The sequence below is a fragment of the Heloderma suspectum genome, chromosome 10 (genome assembly GCF_057233095.1).
Source record: "Heloderma suspectum isolate Gila_16-S chromosome 10, 16-S_ref, whole genome shotgun sequence".
NCBI lineage: Eukaryota > Metazoa > Chordata > Lepidosauria > Squamata > Helodermatidae > Heloderma > Heloderma suspectum.
The window spans coordinates 34,060,856-34,081,572 of record NC_139467.1 but is presented as its reverse complement, the minus strand read 5'-3'; the positions used below and the strand labels follow the sequence as shown (position 1 = coordinate 34,081,572).

The following is a 20,717-nucleotide window of genomic DNA, read 5'->3' as shown; positions in this document are numbered from 1 at the left end:
TGCCCCATTTCCCCTGCTCTGTGCTGGTCTTCTAAGCGCACAGCACAGGGCCAATCTGTGCTGCCTACGAGGCAGCACAGGAGGGGATGGAGGTTGGTTCTCTGGGAATCAACCTCAGAGTGCAGGCTCCAGGGTCAGTTTCCGGGAACCAACACAGCCTACAGCCGTCTAGCACCTGAGTAGTGGCCATAAGATTGTGCCCTAAATGGCTGTTAAGAAGCAAACAGTAAGGGGCTTTTGACTTAAACGCTGACCTTATGGTTCCTAAGCTGCACAGTGACCAAACACTAATGTAAAATTGAATCTTACCTCCCAATAAGCTTGATCATCAAAGTATTTTGTTACAGGAGGTGCTTTCCATATTTTACATCTTAAGAAGAAACCTAAGAAGTTAAAGCAAAAAACATACTGAGAAAAAGAAAGCAAGTTTCCATACTATATTTCATTGTACCCTTCCTTCCTTCCTTCCTTCCTTCCTTCCTTCATTATATAGCTATCCCATAACTGAAGTACATTGGGTGGCTCACAAAGAAATAAAATACAGTACAAGAAAATAAAACTATTAAAACTAAAACACAGTTAAAAACATGGAATGTTAAAGTAAGAGGCCCAGACTAAAAGCACATACTGTTGAAAAGGCATCGGGGAGTAAAAATAAAAAGTCTTCACATGGTGCCAAAACGTCTGTAAAGATGGCACCAGGTGAGCCTCTCTAGCAAAATTTTATATCCTGAAAATACCACTTTTTTAAAAATCCCCAACCTTCTAGCCCTCTTGGTAACAATAAGGAGGTTGAAAATGTACAGGGCATGTCTGCAGAATGTTCAGAAACCAGTAGTCAAGGAGAGAAGAGGCTTTAGTCTTTTCCTTCTCCCCTTTTTTCCATTCCCCACCTAACAAATAATTACAAATTTATTAGAAACAACTCTTTCAATCACAATCCAATTTGCGTTATCTATTCTGAGCACTGAATTCAGATTTCAGTAAAACAGAATTTAGGGTTGTGGGTTTTCCCCCTTTTTGGTTGAGAACGCACAGCCCTAATAACAGGATTGTGAATTCATGCACCACTGAAAAGCATAAAGAGTCTTTGTGATACAGACCTGTAAGAACACCGCCTACCAGACCGATGGCCATGCTCAGGCTCAGTGCACCAACTTCAATCAAAGCTGAATAACCCAATCTGAAAATTATCAAACGCACACACACAAATCATTCTCAAACCAGCAAAGCTCTAAACTGAAAATGTACCAAAGACAAGAGGCCTTTAAAAGCCAAGTAAAGTTCTCCACTTATGCTGTGCATAAGCCTGTAGTACATTTCCCATTTGTTGAAGAGTCATTTATTTCAAGTATTTTTATGCCACTCCTCAGCCAAAAAGGCTTTCGGAGCTGCAAGACAGTCCTTGCCACAGGCTCGCAATCTAAAAAGGCACAACATGGGGAGGGAAGAGGAAAACAAATCATCTTTCAGCAGGGCTGTTGGAGTGGCCCTGCTGTCCCTCTCATCCCCCTATGTTACAGTCTGCTGGAATGACTGATGCTAGGGAAGGGCTGGGAAGAATCCTGCCTGAAACTAAGGATGTCACGGGAGTCCAGTTGGGGCTCAAAGTTCAGCAATTTTTTGCAGGCTCGGCCCCCCCAAACACCAGTCCGCAGATCCCTGCACTTGCCTGACTCGGCACATGCTGAGTCGGGCAAACACGAGGATCCCTGCTTGCCCATGAGCCACCATTCGGTGTAAAAATGACAGCTCTGCTATTTATATAAGTTGCCATTTGCGTAAATGGGGCTATTTACAGCCACTATTTGACCATTTACACCTGCAATTTTGCGTAAAGGTGTTATTTCTGGCCACCATTTTATGCAAATGGTGACTTGCATAACTAGCAGAGCCACCATTTTTAAGCAAAATGGCAGCTTGCGGGATGCAGAGATGCCACTCGCCAGGCGCTCATGGACCATCCGGCAGCTTGCACGATATGTCGAACAGGGGCAAGCAGCCAGCGGGAGTCTGGCAAGTGGCGCGCAAGACAGGCTCCAGTGAGCTCGCCCATTCCTCCCGGAAACCCTGGAGAGCTGCTGCCAGTCAGTGTCAACAATACTGGGCTAGATGGAACAAAGTTTAGGGATGTCGAAGGAATCCATCTGGGGGGTCACATCTGCCAAGCTTTTAGCAGCTCAGTCCCCCAGACTCCAGCTCGCTTGTCCACAAGCTGGCCCGACTCGACCTGTGCTGCTGCCGCCACGCACAACCCTCCCTCTCCCTGCCAGTGCCCGGCAGGGAGAGCAAGAGAGTTGCACACAGCAGCAGGGAGCGAAGGAGCCATGGTGCTGCCCTTCCCACCACTGCTGCAGGAGGGCTGGGATAGAGAAATGGAGCCCCCGCCAACCCGCTCATGAACCCACGGCAGGCATCAGCAATGGCGGGAAGCACTGAAAATGCTACTTGCTGATGCCGGGAATTGCATTTGAAAACCATAATCTATGCCATTACTGCAGAATTTCCATGAACAATTTCCATGAACGATTAGTAATTTAATTAGGAAAATTAGGAATTTAGGAAAAATTGGGGGAAATTAGGAATCTGGGGGGAAATTAGGAAAAAGTAGGGAAAACAGGAAAAATGTAGATGTCTTTTGAAAAATTTAGAAAAAAAGGTGAAAAAAGTGAAAAAATTCAGAATTTTTAAAAGGAAAATTAGTTTTTATGAATGATTGGTAATTTTTTAAAGAAGCATTTCAGGCAATCCATTCTGTGCATATCAAATACAGAGAGTTTTAAGCAGGGGCTGGATGGATGGCCACCTATCAAGGGTGTTGTCATAGTTGATTCCCCGATTCAGCAGGGGGCTGGCCTAGACCACTTTCCAGGTCCCTCCCAACTCCCAGATTCTGTGAAATTAACCAAGGATCATGCGTAAGAGACAGGCTCAACCTACACAGTGAGGTTCTCCCGGTTGTCCATCATGGTAAGAATAACGTGGGCGATCCCTCCCAGTACACTGGGCAAGCCAAAGGTGGAATGCACTCCGCTGGTGTCATGAAACCTGAGTGTTGAATCCAGGAGTTTCTGAGTTTGGTGGGAAGGGATATGTGAAAAACACAAAGGGACACGTGATTAAGGTTTGGAATTACGCATCAGAAGCTGTCTGTCTCATGGCACATGGCTGGCTATAAACAGAACTGTGTGTGTGCATGCCACAGTGATGGGGAAGTGCAGATGTGGTACAGCCCTTCAAATAGAGGACACCTTCAGACAGAGGACGGTCCTCTGACAGCCCTTCAAATAGAGGACAATCCTCTGTAAAGTGGGGTGCATAGCCACCTTACTCCAAGATGACATGTGCAGGTCTTCTCCTTGTCCACAGTCAGGAACAGAATGGTTTAAAATGGGAACCATTTACCTCTAAAAAGGCAAAGCCAAGTACAGAGACTGCACCAGCTGCCAGTCCCAAAATCATCGCAATCCAAGGTTGCCGGATGGTGGAAGCTGAGAAACCAAGAGCAATGCCGCCTGCCAGTGTCGCTTTCTGGATGTGGGCCTGCAGGACAAACAAAAGAAGAAATCAAGAAATGAGAAATGCCAAGCCTGGCCGGGTAGATGGCCAGATGGGCAGCTAATAAATCTAATAAATAAAATAAAATAGTGGCAATATTTTGCTGGTGTTAGGCACTAGTGTGTGCGCATGCACATGCATGTGTTGTGTGTGTGTGTGCACATATGTCTTGAACAGGGCTCTTAGCAGTAGGGTGGCCACCTACAAATTGTCAAAGAAAGAGGAAATGCATCACCCAAAAAGAGGACAAAAGAAGTAACCAATTTGCATAAAATTTGCATATGCTAATTTATATGTATGGATGTAAAATTAGAAATTATTACAATTGAAATAGTAATACAGTCCTTCTCACCATAGTACGGATGGCTGTGACCAGGTGACTTGCATGCCTGCATGTTCAATCTGCTGTCCAGGTGCTAAGTGTGAATGGGTAACAGTTCTTAATTAAATATGGAATTGGACAGGAGAGCCTTTCAAATAGAGGACTGTCCTCTGCTAAAGAAGACACATGGTCAACCTACTATCAATCAGGCTCTGGTGCCCTTATTTCCTGCTCCACTTCCTGCTAAATTGCAGCACCAGCTGTTAGGATTGGGCTCAGGCCCCCTAGTTTGGTTCAACTCTGATTCAGATTCGGAGATGGAGCTAGAAGCCCATTACAAGCAGCAATGGAGGAAATTCCCCAAGATTCTCCAGGTGTCAGTGAAGAACCTTCCCAGGGGCTTATTGAGCAAGAGGGCCAGGCTCAGAGACCATCTTCCCCACTCCTCTTGGGAGCCTGGACTCTGTGCAGGTGGGACAAACCACCAGAATTGACAGATGCCAGAGCTCGCCCTCAAGTTAAGCAGGTGGAGCTGAGAGGAGGTGGGAGGCATTCCTCCAGAATGGCAGCCCATCAGAAGCTGAGTTGGGAGGATTCTCCCTGAAAGGAGGAGCCCAGAAAGAGCCAGCTGAGCATGGTGGGAAACCTGTCCAGTAATTGAAAGGCAACTGCCCTGCTTTCAGTAGCTGTCTTAACAAAAGCTCCATTTTGCTAATTAGGCCCAGAGCACAGCTGCCAGCCTTTGCAGGCGCTTCAAGTGTGAAGAGGTGCTATTAACTAAATAAAAGAGTTTGTGGATTGCACAGTGAGTCTCTGTTGCCTCACTACTCCACAGGAGGGCTTGGGATCCCTGACACCAGCCTGCCCAAGCATTCATCAGCTGACGCCCCCACCGAATGGTCAATCTCTGCCCAATGGATTCTATAGAGCCCTAGCCTCAGTCTGTCTGAACAACTAGTCTCCTGAACTATGGTATAGTGGAGCCAGGGCTCACAAGGACGCAGCAATGGCACCTCTTTATTAGGTGGGACGCTGACATCACCAGCCACCTCCCTCAGACTTCCCAGTTCCCTCTGAGCTTAGCTGCAATCCCCACAGCAGCTGGGGGAAAATGGATATTCTCAGCAACAACATATTGTTCCTTGTTGCAACACATAGTGTTTTGGGTTGGCAGGTGATGCGTAGAAGGGCAGGGAGAGAAACGATGGCCTAGTCCAATGGCTCCAGTTAAAGTTGCTTGGCTATGCCCTGATGTGATCCCAGATGTCTGCTTAGCTTTGCTCAGCCCTGACCCTCTCTGAGGCTGTAACTTAGGGGTGGCCTATGTGCAGCGTGCTGCTGCGGCTACCACCACTCCACAAAATTGTAAAAATTAAAAATTAAAAAATTGAAAACCAAGTGGCATCAGTACCATCCATTTTGAAGCCTTCTTTACACTTTTTAGTGTCCGTAGCTACTAAAACAAGCTAATGCTGAAAACAAGCTAACTTTGACCCTTTTAGCACTCCACAGCATTTTATTTGTTCAGCACTGGGGTTGGGGGAGGTGCGGTTTGTGGGAGAGAGGTGCGGCCTGTCCTTGGGAGTCCTCCGGGCTGCTAAAAAGCTTCTCAGACCTCCCAAAGTTGCCCACCCCTGCTGTAGCTACTCTGCCTTCTGCCTGACATGTTTGCCTCTTTTCTTCCTCTTTGCCTTTGGCTATCTTAACCTACACTCTTGGCCCCAATCCATCTTGCTTCTGACATAGAGTAATTGAAGCTCATTCACACGTTACCCAGGGCTACTGTGTATTTGCAGCCGCATGTATGCAGAGTGGGAGTTGCATCCGACAACTGCATATATTGCACACCAGCTGAAGAAACGATGTTTGTTTCCAGGTGTTTGTGTAAAACTCTTTATAGTGTTTTATTTATTTAATGATATTTATAAACTGCTTACATTGAAGCAATTTCTATGCTATGTACAAAAAAACAAGTCTTTATACAGAGGACAAGTTTACTTTCCTGGGTATGCTTGTTGGAAAAGGTATGTTTTCAGTAGGTGCTAAAACCCCAGAAGGGTTGGTGTCTACCTAAATTGTAGTGGTAGGGAAGTCCAGAGAGTGGGCGCTACTACACTAAAGGCCCTATTCTGAACCGTGATGGTCCAGACCTCCAAAATCTTGGGTACCACCAGGTACAGCTTAAGAGTCAATCCTAAAGGAAATCAACCCTGACTGCTCATTGGAAGGACAGATACTGAAGCTGAAGCTCAAATATTTTGGCCACCTAATGCGAAGAGAAAACTCCTTGGAAAAGACCTTGATGCTGGGAAAGATTGAAGGCAAAAGGAGAAGGGGACGGCAAAGGATGAAATGGCTAGATAGCATCACTGATGCAATGAATATGAACTTGAGCACACTCCGGGAGAGTGGAGGACAGGAAGGCCTGGCGTGCTATGGTCCATGGGGTCACGAAGAGTCGGACACGACTTAACGACTGAACAACAACAAGAAATCTTTCCCCAGAGTGCCTTTGAGCCCACATTGGGCCAAAAGGCCCTGTGGAGAAACAAAGATGCCAGGCACACCTGCAGCTTTGCTCCACGGTTTACTCAACATCCTCTGTAAGTTAAAAAAAAAATGTGACGGCTGTACTCGGGGGCCCTCCAGGCTGTGGGGGCCCAGACCTGTGCCCAGTGGTCTGACCCTAGTGGTGCTACTGATTTTGACAGACCTAGCCCCAGCAAAGAACCTCAGAAGAAAGCATCTCTCTTTGAGGCACTCTGTTTAGGGGAAGAGTCCCTCTACTAAATCAGTGTGGGCTCCTCTGTCTCACCATGCTGAACTTTCCATTTTTGCTGGTAGCCAACGAGAGGGAGAAGGCAGCCACGGAACTTGTGGCAATGGCAAAATATGTGTTGTAGACAGCGGCCAATTTCTCTGCTTCATCGTTTATCAGCACAGAATTGAAGCTGGGCCACAACGTCCAGAGGAAAAGAGTACCTGGCAGACCCAAAAGAAACAAATGGCAATTGTTAGTGACCTCCTTAACCCTTCAGATCGTTTTCTGGGCAGACTTCTGTGGTTCAGGTGAACCACCCATGCCCGTAAAGCACAAGGCTGATATTGTGGATGTTTCAGCAGCAACCTCTTTGCCAAGAAGTTGATACTGTCATGATTTCCCTTGCATTCTATGGCCTGGAATTCCAAAAGTTTGAAAGCAAATTCAATGTTTATTGCAACATTTATGGGGGGGGGGGTAATGTGGCACCAGCTCAAACTGTAGGAGAGCCTTCCTGCCTTGGTGGGCTGGGGCACATTGGGAACTGAAGCCCATCACATCTGGATAGCACCAGGTTCAGGAAGGCCGCTGTAGGAGATGCTTAGCCAATATGTCAGCTGGTACCAGAGCTGCAGTTTTGGTTGGTTGGTTTGTGGCCCCATAATATTCGGATCCTCCTTCCACCTACTGATCCCGCTCAATTGTTTATTTCTTGCTTGTCTACAACATTTATAAACCATTCTACATCTACAGAGCGGCGAACAAAAATAAAAAGGATCAGAGTACGAAAGAATAAACACATTTAAACTTGGATTGTACCAATAAAACCATGGCTGGTCTTTTACTCAGGAAAGGCTTGTTTAAACAAAAATGTCTTTAGCAGACACTAAAAACAGAGCAGTGCTGATGCCTGCCATCAGCGTTCCACAATGCCGCTCCCTTCTGTAGGGTAGCAACTTCAGCATTGCCAAAAAACAGGAAATGCATCACCCAAAAGAGGACAAAGATTTGCATGTGCTAATGTATACACACTGATATATATTTAATAAATACTATAGTTTAAACAGAAATGCAATACATCTCACCCTAGCAGGGAAGACTGGGACCAGGTGACTCGTGTGCCTTGCTCAGTCTGCTCTCCGGGTGCTAACCGTAGGCCCCTGGGCTCTCCTTTCTTATGGTTCTTTATCTTTAAACTAGACTTGGGCTGCAAAGCCCTTCAAATAGAGGACTGCTCTCTGACAGTCCTTCAAATGGAGGACTGTTGCTATCGAATGTTCCCAATGGTATAGAAAGAAGGCGCTGGGTGTCTGATCTTAAAAGGAAAAAGGGGCATGCAACTGAGGCATGCCAAACCTTCCTCCCTCAAACCTGCAGCTTGTCTCCCCGCTACCCCTCTCTCCTGGGACTTCCCTGTCACCCCCCCCCCCAGCTGGTACCCCAATACCAGAAGTGAGCCCAGCTGGGAGAAAATGCTTGAGGGGAGGACTAGAAGCTACAAAAAGGAAAGCCATTAGTAGGTGGAAGGTTTACCTCTGCTCAATCTGCACACCCATTTGCTTTTCAAATTGGATTCTCCCCTCCTCCCTTTCCCATGCAATTGGGACAGTTCTGTGTTTAAAGCACACAGATTTGCAACAATCACATGTGATTTGGTTCTGAGTCCTAGCCACAAGGCTCTAGTTTGAACTGCAGCATTCCTGCTGATTGCCTATATTGCCTTTGGTCTTTTCCTGCAGACGTACCAGGAGGGGAGCGAGCAAATTGCTACCTACCACTTGTTTATCATCTCTGCTTTGGATATTTTTTTTTTTAAATCTGTACCCAAGGTTCAGCCTATCACCCAGCGGGTGGCAAAACAAGCATTGAGTCAAGGAGAGGCGTAACTGGATCTCCCACTGCAGTGTTATGGTTGATAGGAAACAACAGGTGCAGCTGGCTTGTAACTCACTGCAGACATAGGAGGTAGGCAGGATTCTGTCTGGAATAACTGCAGCAAAGAGCCGACATCGTGTCACCTGCTTGTCTATCTGCAAGTTAAAGAAAAGAGTGTGTCTGGCTCCGAACCTGCCTCTGGGAATGCGAGCAATAAAAGTTAATATGTTCTTCCTTTTCCTCTCTCCATCTGTTCCCCTACCCTGAGATATAGATGTGTACATCCAGGCTGCTTTGTCATTAGTCTTGGAAATTCTTGACTGACTTGCATTACTTCTTGGGGGCTCTCGGGAGTGTTTAACCAAAGATAGAATTGCTTTTGATTTGCAAGCACTTGATGAGTAACAAAACGGCACAAGAGTGGTAATGGGCTTTTAATGACCGCTTGATGAATTAGACTAATGGCCAAACTACACACAAGAGCAGGTAATGGCATCATGACTACCTATTTATTATTATTAATAATAATATGATGATGTTTGAAAAATTGCTTTGGGGGCATTGAAGAAGTGGCAAGAGGAAGGGTTAAGAGCGGTGCAGCAGCACAGACCCGGGGGCAAAATCTGGCCCACCTGGGGTTCCCCAGAAGGCCACACATCCTTTCCTTCAGCTCCAACCCCTTCCCCCCCTGACCACTGATGGTTTAGTGGTTTCCTGGGGGGAGTCTCCATGAGCGATTTACTCCGAGCTGGCTGTGTTTGGTGGTTGTTAGGGATACATGACGTTGTGGCCATCCAGCAGCCACCCTGGAGCTTAGCAGGGAAAACCAGATTTCCTGAGATTGCTTAAAGTCTGATTCTTTTCCGTAAGTCAGGTTCTCCACAGTATAGTTGCTGTGTGCCCCACCCACTGCATTGACCTCAGGTATGCTAGGCCTGTCCAGGGGTGTGCTTTTCACCATGACCCCAGTCAAGGGGTGTTTCCTGTCACTGTGTTTCCCAGCACAAACCAATTAGTGTCTACTCAGAAGTAACTCCCATTGTAGTCAATGAGGCTTGTCCCCTGAATGCACACATCAGAAATTACAGCGATCCCCCCCAATTGAAATAGCACATTTGAAAGCACTAATTCCCTAAAGGCTGTAAAGTGCTTTCTTGAAGCTGCTATTGTTTGGTTTATTGCCATTTGGAAGCAACTACTTCCACCTTTGATCACCTGATCCTGCACAGCATCAGGTTAGAAACGGGGCTGGTTTCCCATCCCTTTGTTTCTCGTTTCTGCCTTTCCCAGCACAAACATAAATGTGTCTACTCAGAAGTAACCCCCCTGTGGTCAATGGGGCTTGTTTCTCAAATGCGCACTCCCGAAGTTACTGAAGTCCCCATGAATCAAAATAACGCATTTAGGAGCCTTAATGTAAAAGCTTCAGAGCTTCAATTGATCGCAACGTGGCAGGGAGAATGCCATGTTCTTTGTTGCCTTAAGGAAGTAGGTGATGGGGGGCGGGGGGGGGGGAGAGAGAAGGAGAATGATGAAAGGAGAAAGGGGGGAGAGCCTGGATGGTGGGGGGGAAGCCTCTCTTACTGGTTGAGCAGCCTGTGCTAGTCAAATTATGTTCACTCCAAAACCCCACCCCCACCCCACCCGGAAGTATGTTCTGTGAAGCAACTTATACCAGTGCAGTACACTCACTTGTGGAGCCCTGTGTGGACCAAAGCGCACCAAAGCCGATCCCTTGAAAAAATCCAGTTAATCCTCTATTTGCTTCTCCTTCCGTTGTCATGGAGACCCCCCCCCTGGATTTTGTTCAGTTTCTTTCCCCATTCCAAAAGGTTGAAATGCCTCTCCTAAGGCAGGAAGAGCTTTAAGCTAAAATATGCTGGTAGTTTGGGCGCACCCCTTTCCCTTTGACCACACCCCTTTTGCTTTGTCCACACCCACCACTGGAATGCAGCCCTGGAGAGCTTCCCCGAACTGGAATTCAGCCCTCAGCGTGAAAGAGGTTCAAAACCTCTGGGTTTAGTTCTCTCCTCCAGTAACACTTCTCCAGGCCCAATCACCTCCTCCAAAAACAACAACTACAAGGGCTGGTGGGCAGCCATTATGAGCTGTGCTTTCCAATTCCGGTTTCCAGATCAAGAACCGTAAGAACTGTTGCCCGTTAACAGTGAGCACCCAAGCACTGGTCTGTAGGGGCGGGCATGTGGGTCACCCAGTCACAGCATTCTACGCCACGGTGAGACATACTGTATTTTTAAACAGTGTAATGATTATTTCTAAATGTGCATCTATACATACCAATTAGCACATGCAAATCTTATACAAACTGGTGTCCTCTTTTCTGGCGATTCCTAAGTGGCCACCCTTGGCCTACCTGAGAAAAAGACTTGACATGAGTGAGGTCCCTGGGCTTCAGCAACATGACCCGCAGCAATCCAGCTCCAAGTGTATTTCAGAGAGAGAAATTTCCTGTTAACATTGTGTTATGATGAGCACGCAGAAACTCCAGTCGATCAGATGTTGCACATACAACTCTGGGCCTGTCGGATAGGTGGTTCCCTGTTCTGAACAGCATTCGAGGCAGGAGGAATGTTTATCTCTCCAGGCACAGTGAAATCTCTCAGAGGCAATCCCTCTCTCTAGCACAGGCTGCATACAGCAAAGCTGTATCACTGATCAAGGCATGGCTCTTCACTATAGTGCAAATATGGCTCCAATGTCAGTAGGGAGGTGAATCCGCTCCGGATTTCAGTCAGAACCAGTCAGAACTCTAAAGGAGCTCTCCAAAGTGCTTCTTGAATAGCTCCTTTAGAGCAGCAGTCACCAACCTTTTTGGGACCAGGGACTGGTCCGTAGAAGACAATTTTGGGGGGATGGGACCGGGTTGCAGTAGGGGTGTGGGAACCCCCCTTACCTTGGGTCCGTGGGGGGGGCGATCCATCCCTCCCCCCCCAAATCCTTGCCAGCCCTGGCTGGCTCTGCTCTGTGGCGAGTCTGCAGAGCTGCCAGCCGGCTCCGGCCGGGGGAGAACTTCCGGCCGCTGGGACGCAAATGGCATCGGCGTAGCAGACACCATTTACGTCTCTGTTCTTTGCAGTAATAGGCTTTTACTGCAAAGAACAGGGCCGAAGCCGGCCGGCAGCTCCACGGACTCGCCGCGGAGTGGAGCCAGCCAGGGCCGGCAAGGATTCCGGGGCTGGGGGGAGGGACGGATCGCCTCCCCAACCCGCGGACCCAAGGTAAGGGGGGTTCCCACACCCCTACTGCGGCCCGGTCCCTAACAGGCCACGGACCGGTACCGGTCCACAGCCCGGGGGTTGGGGACCCTGCTTTAGAGGTCTGACTGAAACCCAGAGCAGATTCAGTACCCCACTGACATCAGAGTCACCAACCTCCACTATCTTAATTCACTGATCATGTCTCTCTGCTGATATAATCCTCTGGTCATTCTGATCCAAGCAGTTTAACTTGCAGGGTCATTGTCTGTCTGTCTGTCTGTCTGTCAAGGAGTGGAAAAATGTTCGGTAACAATGGCTTTACCTTAAAGACGAGGCAGCCAAAATTTTCAAAAAATCCAAAAAAGCTTTGCCACTACTTTAAGTGGCAGCTTGATTGCCCTCAGCAGCACAGTGGCATTACCTTTGCAATTTGGGACAGAATAGCCAATAGGGATGACACTACATCAAAACATAGTGTCATTCCTAGGGGCATTATTAGGGGGAAATGATGGCTACCCTATTGGCCACCTTGTCTTTAAGGTAATCCCAACACCCTAAAGTTTGGCCCTAAAGTTCTTAGATTCACCCAAATCAAAGATGAAGCCAGTCTTCAGGGGAACAAAAATCTCTGGGCCGAATACGTGTGGGCCCAGCGCTAGTTGAGACTGTGACTTGAGGGATGACACATGGAGATTCAGTCTGTACACACTACCCATCTTTAGCCAAACAAGGGAGTTGTAGGGAGACAAGCCATATGGGCAAGGAAGCCTAGTAACAAAAATAGGGCAGAGTGGATCAGGATATACCCCTTATTGCTGGGGAACCTCTTCCAGCAGTTTTATGGAGGGGTTAAATAGCATGAGGAGAAAGATACAACACTGAGGGGCCCCATAGGCCAATATCCAAGGAGTTGAGCCCCCAGCATTAACCTTCTGAGATTTGCCAGTCAAATAGAATAAGAGCCACCACAAAGTGGTACCCCCAATTCCCACCCCAGACAGGCACCTCAAAGGGATGCCATGGTCAATGGTACTGAACACTGCCAAGAAGTCCAGCTGAATGCATTCCCCCTGACCGTTTCCAAGCAAAGGTCATTTATTTAATTTCATTTATTATATTTCTAATCTGTCCCACAGCCGAAGGTCTCTGGATAGTTCACAAAAACCATCCAATATGGCAACCAAGGCAGTCTCAGTTCCAAAAACCAGGTCTAATCCAGTTTGGAAAGGATTCAAATAATCATTTTAATCCAAGGAAGCCTGTAGGAGTTGAGTTGCCATCACCAATACATCCCACTATATGACAACAATCAAATATTGTCAGATCCTTCTTGAAATGAAATATGGAAGTGAAACACCAGCTACCAAATAATATATCTCGGTATGTCAAATGCTACATTGTTTGATCTAAACATTTGAGTCCAGGTTACTTGAACTGCTGTCTTCACCTGTATGAACATGCCCATGATCATCTGCAGAGCTCCTGTTCACTGGCCTCTCACCAAGTTCAGTAGGCTCAGGCGAGGGCCATCTCAGTGGTGACCCCTAAGCTATTAAATCCCCTCCCAAAAGATATATGGCTGGCTGCCTTTGTGACTGCTTTTAATAGGGTTTTTTAAATATACCTGTTTTCTCTGGGTTTTAATTGAAAAGGTTTTATTGTATTTGTTGCTATGTATTTGAACTGTATTGTATTGTATCATCCCTGCCTTCATAAAGTAAAGCAAGCAGCTTACCCAGCATTGCAAACAGATCAGAGACTGGGTTTGACCTTTCCTTCCCAACTCTTGAGCTCAGCGAGGAATCATAAAGCATCCAGGAGACCATCAAGCCAAAGTAGGCCCCAAATAAATGGGCATGCATCATGCTTACGTGGCTCTTAATCTGTGGACAATAAAAACAGGGGCTATTTCATCTGCAGCCACAGTGGGGTATAACTGGACCAGGGTGTGTGAGAGTGGGTGAACTTCTGGGGAGCGGAGGGGAGAAGTAGGAAATGGGTGATTAAGTGTGCAGTCCTAGACACAAAAAAGTCCTACAACTCTCAGCTTTCTGGCTGGGATCCACAGGACTTTTTTCAGTGTAAACATGCATAGGATTGTGCCTTAATTCTTCCCTGTAAGTGCCCCACTATAAATGCCCCCCTCCACTCCTTTATTTATTTATTTCATTTGTATACCGCCCAATAGCCGAAGCTCTCTTGAAAGAATTAAAACTGCAAAAATGTAGCAGAAAAAAACAATATAAAACATAATGGATTAAAACTACAGAATAAAAATACAATAAATCCTTAGCATTCATTGTAATTAATTAGCACTAAGCAGGACTGCATGACGCCCATGACTGCACTAACGGTCACATCTAAGGCAGTCAGGTTCAGTATTTGACAGTGATAATAATTTTGGTTAGCTTGGCTTCTTCCCTGATGGTGCTCGCAAAGGTGGGCAAGATTATACTTCTACAATAGGTTTAAATTCAAGCAAAGTTTCAGGCCAAGAACCTCTTTGCAGGGCCGAATCTCCCGCGGTTTGCGTTAATAGCTGGGATTGTATTTGCCATATTTCTAAATGCCAGACAAAACAGAGTTTGGGAGCCGGCTAGCAAGTAGCAGTCTTGGGCTGGGGAGTTATGGGGCTTCAATAGCTTCTTTTGGGGACCGTCGCTTTTTTAAGAACTAGCGCTGCCAGCTTGCATGCCTGCTTCCCACTTGCTCAACCTGTACATTGTGGTTTTAATCTTCTATACATTTTAAATTGTTTTATTGTGTGTTGTTTGGTTTTAATTTTTGTGAACCGCCCAGAGAGCTTCGGCTATTGGGCGGTATAGAAATGAAATAAATAATAAATAAATAAATAAATAAATAAAAGAAATGAAACAGAGGGGCATTGGCTTCTGGATAGACAAAAGGATGTACTCCTTCACACAATGTGCAACTAAGTTATGGAAGCTGCTGCCACAAGGTGTGGTGATGGCCACTGACTTAGATGGCTTTTTGAAAGAGTCAGTGGGACCTGCAACAAAAATGTTGCGGTATGAAGTACACTTATTCGGGGTGCCAGCCAGCCAGCCAGCCAGGCCCTCTTCCACAATATTCCATTCCATATTCCCACCCCACAGCCAGCCAGCCAGGCCCTCTTCCACAATACTCCATTCCATATTCCCACCCCACAGCCAGCCAGCCATGCCCTCTTCCACAATACTCTGTTCCATGGCCGTTGAGCATGGTCAGTCCTCATTGGGGTGGTGGGAATATGGAATCCTCATTCTAGTGGTGGTCGGTGCCAAAGGCAAAAGGGAAGGGGGCAAAACATCAGCATATTTTAGTTTAAAGCTCTTACTGCCAGTGACTACCCCTTAGGAGAAGCATTACCTGTTAGAATGGGGGGGGGAGTCGGGAGACCCCCAAACAGTAGATGCTGGTGGCTCCAACATCAGTGGGGTGGTGAATCCACTCCCAGTTTCAATCACAGCCAGTCAGAACTCTAAAGGAGCTCTCCAAGGCTGGAGAGCTCCTTTAGAGTTCTGACGGGTTCCAACTGAAACCTGGAGTGGATCCACTACCCCACTGACATTGGAGCCACCAGCCTCCACTTCCCCAAAATAATTAGTGGTTGGGGGAAAGGGCAGAGGCTTATGGGGAACCCTGGAGGGCCAGGTTTGGATCTCAAGCCTGAAGTTCTGCACCCCTGGTTTATTAGAAAAGGCACCATAACCTAGGTCTCTTAACACCTGAGAAGTGACTGTATAAAAGGCTGCCCTGAAACCTGCAGCCAGTTGGGATGGGAAGCATGGAGCACGATGTGGTGGCAGCCATGGTTGAACAATGAATCACACAAAGGCACCGTTCCCAAGAGGAAAAGACCTTTGGAAATGGGATGCTGCTGCCACTGCCTCCTTTTTTCCCCTCCCATGCCTCGTCTCTGTAGCAAAGAGGTTTACGGTACCTGCAGCAAATCCACAGCAAGCCATCTGGTCACAGTGAAAGCAGTCAGCTCCACCATAGCCATGAAGACCAACTGCATCAGGTTGACTCTGCCGAGTATCGCTCCAGCGGAAATCAGCACTGTGGTTATACTCATAGCAGCTGTTAATACGCTTTTGAGAAGGAAGAAATATAATCAGTAGCATCGCTGTAGCGCATGGGGGGACTTTTTTCCAGCTCAAATTCGGAGGCTGTTCTGCCCTCTTTGGCAGCAAGTAGGCCGAGGCATCTCCTGCTCCTCCTTCTCACCATCACCATTGCCTGGGCCAGAGCGAGAGGCAGGTGAACAAGCAGGTTGCAATAGTGATGAGGAGGCGCAAGTCCAAGGGACTGTTGTCAGCGGGCCCCTGCTGCGGTGTGGGCCCTTGACAGGAGCCTGACCATTCCTACCATGAACACTCTTATTGCATTTCATGCCATTACTCTTTTGCCCCTCACCTCCGGTGCTTCCAGACAGAGGGCTCTGAGACCTACCAATCAAAAACTTGTGCAGCTGTTCCATCTTTTCCTAATGGGGTTTGCTTCATCCGGAAGCACCCCTTATTATTTATTTACTGTATTGATTAATTATCTCTCCACTTAAAAAAACAACAACCCACCACTACCTGAAACAATGTACAAACACACAAACACAAGCGAAGAATGCAAAGGCAACTGGGGAGGGCGGGGGGCGGCCAGCCCCTTTGTTTCTGCCATGGTAGCTAGCTGCCTGCCTGCTTCTCACAGGCTAATGGACAGCTTATGTACATGCTTTCTCCGGCTCTTGTCACTTCGTTCTCTTCAGTCAGGTTATTTGACAAGACTGTTCTGTCCTCTTTCATCTTCCTCGGAGCAAGGGGGCTTGTCATTAGCCCTGTGGTGGCAGTTGGGGGAGGGAGAGGCCATCTTGTATGGAATGTTCTGGAAGCTTAGGGTGGCCACTTACGGACTGCCAAAAAAGAGTGTGAAGGTAGGCCTGGCTAGGCCTCGTAAGTAGTTTAGCTCAGGCAAGGTGACTGATGGGATTGAGAGTGTGTGTGCGTCTGACCATGAGAAGGTAGTGTAACTTGCTCATTATAAGCAGAAAATTCCTGCCCACCAAAGGAGCTCACCCCTGAAGGTACGCAGGCAGCTGTGCTGATAAGACTGTTGCTGAGTTAAATTAGCTCTTGAGCATGCGTAGTGTATTTTCTTTGTTCACCAACTTTCAGTCTGCATAAATGCATCCTGTTTTCTGTTCTGTTCTTTTTTGGTGAGACACAGGGTTGACTGTCTCTCCCTCAGCTGTGATGTGCTTTAATAAATTCCGACTGTTTACCCTAACCTGCCTTGGATATTCCCTCAACAAGAGGATATGCATCACCAAAAGAGAGGACAAAAGGGAATAGCGAATTGCATAAAATGTGCATGTGCTGATGTATAGGTATAGATGCAAATTTAGAAATAATTATTAATATTTAAATAGAAATACAGAACATCTCACCATAGCGTTGAAGTCTATGACCAGGTGACTGTGTGCCTATTCAGCCTGCTGTCCTGGTGGCTAAATGTTGAAAGGTATTCTTTATTTTTGAACCAGAACTGGACAGGACAGCCCTTCAAACAGAGGACACTTAATAGTAGCGGACAGTTCTCTGGCAGCCCTTCAAACAGAGGACCATCCTCTTTAAAAGAGGACACATGGCCACCCCAGAAGCTGGATGTGGTGGGCAGCTCTCTCCAGGCTGTTCTCTCTCCTTTCTCCTCACAGGGCATGATGGGAATATCTTCCCTGTAGTCATCTTTACACTTTCTGGGTACATATGTGCTTTTCCCCTTTTTGGAACCACGAATGACTTTGCACGTGAGACAGTGAGCGGGGAGAGAATCCCGGAGGCTTGCAAATAAAGAATGCCTTTGTAAACTTTCACCGGTCTCTCCACTTGTTACATTAAAAAGTGACCCAAATGCATCAGGCACTGCACGGTAATGCTGTATCAAACACCAGGGCCCTCTCCACAGGCTTAGGGCACAAACATATGCATATTTAGACAGAAAAAAAGTCCTACAATTCCCAGCATACCCTGGCCAGCCATGCTGGCTGGGGAATGCTGGGAGTTGTAGGACTTTTTTCCTGTCTAAACATGCATAGGATTGTACCTTTACAATTTAAACCACAAGAAAGGAAAATGGAAAAGGGCTCCCGGTGTCCATCTTTTACCCTTCCCGAATTCCTTATCTCTGGGTAGAACTAGATATTATGAAGAGAAGACAGGGTTCCCCACCCTGTGTTTCTCTCCTAACAATAATGTGGTCATTAATAGTGGCAAATTCATCCGTGGGAGGGGTTTGCACGGCCTGCCGATTCTCCCCTACAAATGCCTGCCCCACACCATTTTAACTGAGTTTTGCCCCCAGCAGAGCCTCCAAACCAGAAGTGAGGCCAGCTGAGAGGAAAGCTGACTGGGCATTTTCAGGGGAGAATTGGCAGGTGATTAAGGGGTTCAGGGTGACCAAATGCGTCCCGCTCTACGTAGGACCTCTTCCCAAAGGTGTCTTCTGTTTCAAGAGCTGTCCTTTCCAAGTCTGCTTTAGAGATAAACCCGAAGAAGAGAGGGCAGGGTTGAAGTTACCCATTCACTCTTGGCACCTGGAAAGCCAATTGAACAGCAGGCACAGCGGGCAGCTGGTCACAATCTTCCCATGGAAGCTCACTGGGTGACTTTGGGCCAGTCACAGACTCTCAGCCCAACCCACCTCACAGGGTTGTTGTTGTGAGGATAAAATGGAGAGGAGGATGATAATGTAAGCCGCCTCGGGTGCCTTGCAAGAGGAAAAAAGGCGGGATATAAATGCAATAAATAAATAAATAAAAACCAAAGACGGCTTACATGATCCTCCTCCTCTCCACTTTCTCCTCACAACAAGCCTGTGAAGTAGGTGAGGCTGAGAGTCAGTGACTGGCCCAAAGTCACTGAGGCTTTCTTCACACCGAGCTTTTATCCTGCAATTGAGATTGCTCCTTCATGGAAGTTTGCAGACTCTTTACATGAAGCCGTGATCCTCCAAGGCGTCTCCTGTGTTAAATCTCCTTTGTTCCGTTTTTAAATAGATGCAGATAATGAGCTATCACATTACCCCATTGTGTTCCGCTTGAGTTTCCTCCACAAAAAGAGGAAGAGTGGCAAGAAGAGGAGTGAGATCAATGAAAGGTAATGGAAGACTCAGATGGGGGAGAAGGATGGGGAAGAGAGATGGGGGAAAGGAAGTCCGTGAAAAAGGGAGTTGTCATGATCCTGCATTAAAAACAAAAGCAGAAAGCCCCATTTTAAATGCAGGATTTTAGGCTGGTGTAGAGATGCCCCCAGTAAGCTTCATGGCCGAGTGGGGACTAAAACCCATGTCTCCAGAATCCCAGTCCAACACTCATAAGAACATAAGAGCCATGCTGGATCAGACCAAGAGTCCATCTAGTCCAGCATTCTGTTCACACTAGTAGCCATTGATAGCCTTTTCCTCCAGGAATTTGTCTAACCCCTTTTAAAGCCATCCAAATTGGTGGCCGTCACTACTTCCTGTGGTAGCGAATTCCATAGTTTAACTACGCATTGTGTGAAAAAGTATTCTCAACCACTACACCACACTGGCTCTCCTGTGTGATACTGTGGTGAGATGTATTTGTATTTAAATTGTAAGAATTATCTATAATTTGCATCTGCAGAGGATGATCTCTGAAAAATGGCAACTCTAATAACTGGCACTAAGAATGTTTGAACAACATATCCCCAAAGGCTAAAAAAATACAGACAGTGATTTACCAGGGAGAACCCCCCTGATAAATATAAGGACACTTGGAGCACATGCTTCCATTGCAGTGTTTTCCTCTTTCACTCCAAAGCAGAGGCACAATAAATAGCATTGAAGAAGGGAAGCATGGAGAGACTGGACAAGAAGGAAGCTACATTTTGTCCTGTTTGTGTTTCAAAGAAACATGGATCATACAGTTGCGCTGCTGGGCAGGGGAGCTATCAGGGCAGATAGCTCTGGGGTTGACGTCCTGGACCCCACTCAACACAATGAGCCGAAGGGCCCCCAAATGCAGCGGGGCTGGCTGACCACATGTTGAAACAAATTTAATAATGAGCATGTCCGTCCGAAGAGGGATGTTCACAAGACCAGTTAAACTAAGTGAAATAATCCACACAATCATCTAGAGAGCCAGTGTGGTGTAGTGGCTAGAGTGTTGGACTGGGAGTCGGGAGATCCGGGTTCTAGTCCCCACTCGGCCATGACGCTCCCTGGGTGACTTTGGGCCAGTCACTGACTCTCAGCCGAACCCTGCCTCACAGGGTTGTGAGGATAAAATGGAGAGGAGGAAGATTATGTAAGCCACCTTGGGTTCTTCGCAAAAGGAAATAATAAAAAGGTACAGAAAGGTGCTCTCCAGATGTTTTGGACTACAACTCCCGTAAGTCCCAGGCAATATGGCATAATGGTTAAAGTACTGGACTTGGGAGAACCAGGTTCATGTCCCCACTTGGCCATGAAACTCACTGGGTGACTGTAGTGGGTTGGCTGGTGAGCAGAAAATGTGGACTGCAGAATCACTACATGCATAGAGTCCTGTGTAGTTTAATACAGTTAGTAGATTTTAGCAGGCTTTAGTTAACAAAAGTAGGCCCCTTGGTGGGTGGGGCGGCAGCGGGGGGGCTTCTACAGCAATCCTCTCACATACTTTTAATTGGTATCAAGCAAGTGCAGTTTTGTATGTCAACAACTGTGCACATGCCTGGTTACCTCACCTTTTTCTCATAGAGGGACAGCTTATCTCACCCATGAGCTGGGAGGATTTCACTCCTAAGCAGGAATGCTAGAGGCTCTCTCCTATTAGTTTCCCAGGCTGGGATGTTTCAAGGACCTTCAAGGGGGAGGTAGGCCTGGCCCCTCTGCTTCTAGGAGGAGGGTATGTTTCTGCGTGCCAGCCTGTTGGTTCGAGAGGGGAGAGGGAGAAAGCTTCAAGCAGGCTAGTTTTGATCTCTGGTCT

The 20,717-nt window shown here is 47.1% G+C and overlaps 1 protein-coding gene across 6 annotated transcripts in view; it reads right to left on the bottom strand.

Annotated features, from left to right (window-relative positions):
• The window catches only part of LOC146338096 (RH-like protein), a 39,893-nt gene that overhangs the window by 4,630 nt on the left and 14,546 nt on the right, over positions 1 to 20,717 (bottom strand). For all 6 annotated transcript variants that reach the window (XM_084815873.1, XM_084815871.1, XM_084815874.1 and 3 more), the window contains 7 exons: positions 15,678 to 15,828; positions 13,470 to 13,617; positions 6,696 to 6,862; positions 3,406 to 3,543; positions 2,941 to 3,071; positions 1,104 to 1,183; positions 310 to 383 (listed from right to left, as the gene is read on the bottom strand). In XM_084815873.1, the coding sequence (XP_084671999.1) occupies positions 310 to 383; positions 1,104 to 1,183; positions 2,941 to 3,071; positions 3,406 to 3,543; positions 6,696 to 6,862; positions 13,470 to 13,617; positions 15,678 to 15,828 (889 nt within the window). The remainder of the gene's footprint in view (positions 1 to 309; positions 384 to 1,103; positions 1,184 to 2,940; positions 3,072 to 3,405; positions 3,544 to 6,695; positions 6,863 to 13,469; positions 13,618 to 15,677; positions 15,829 to 20,717) is intronic.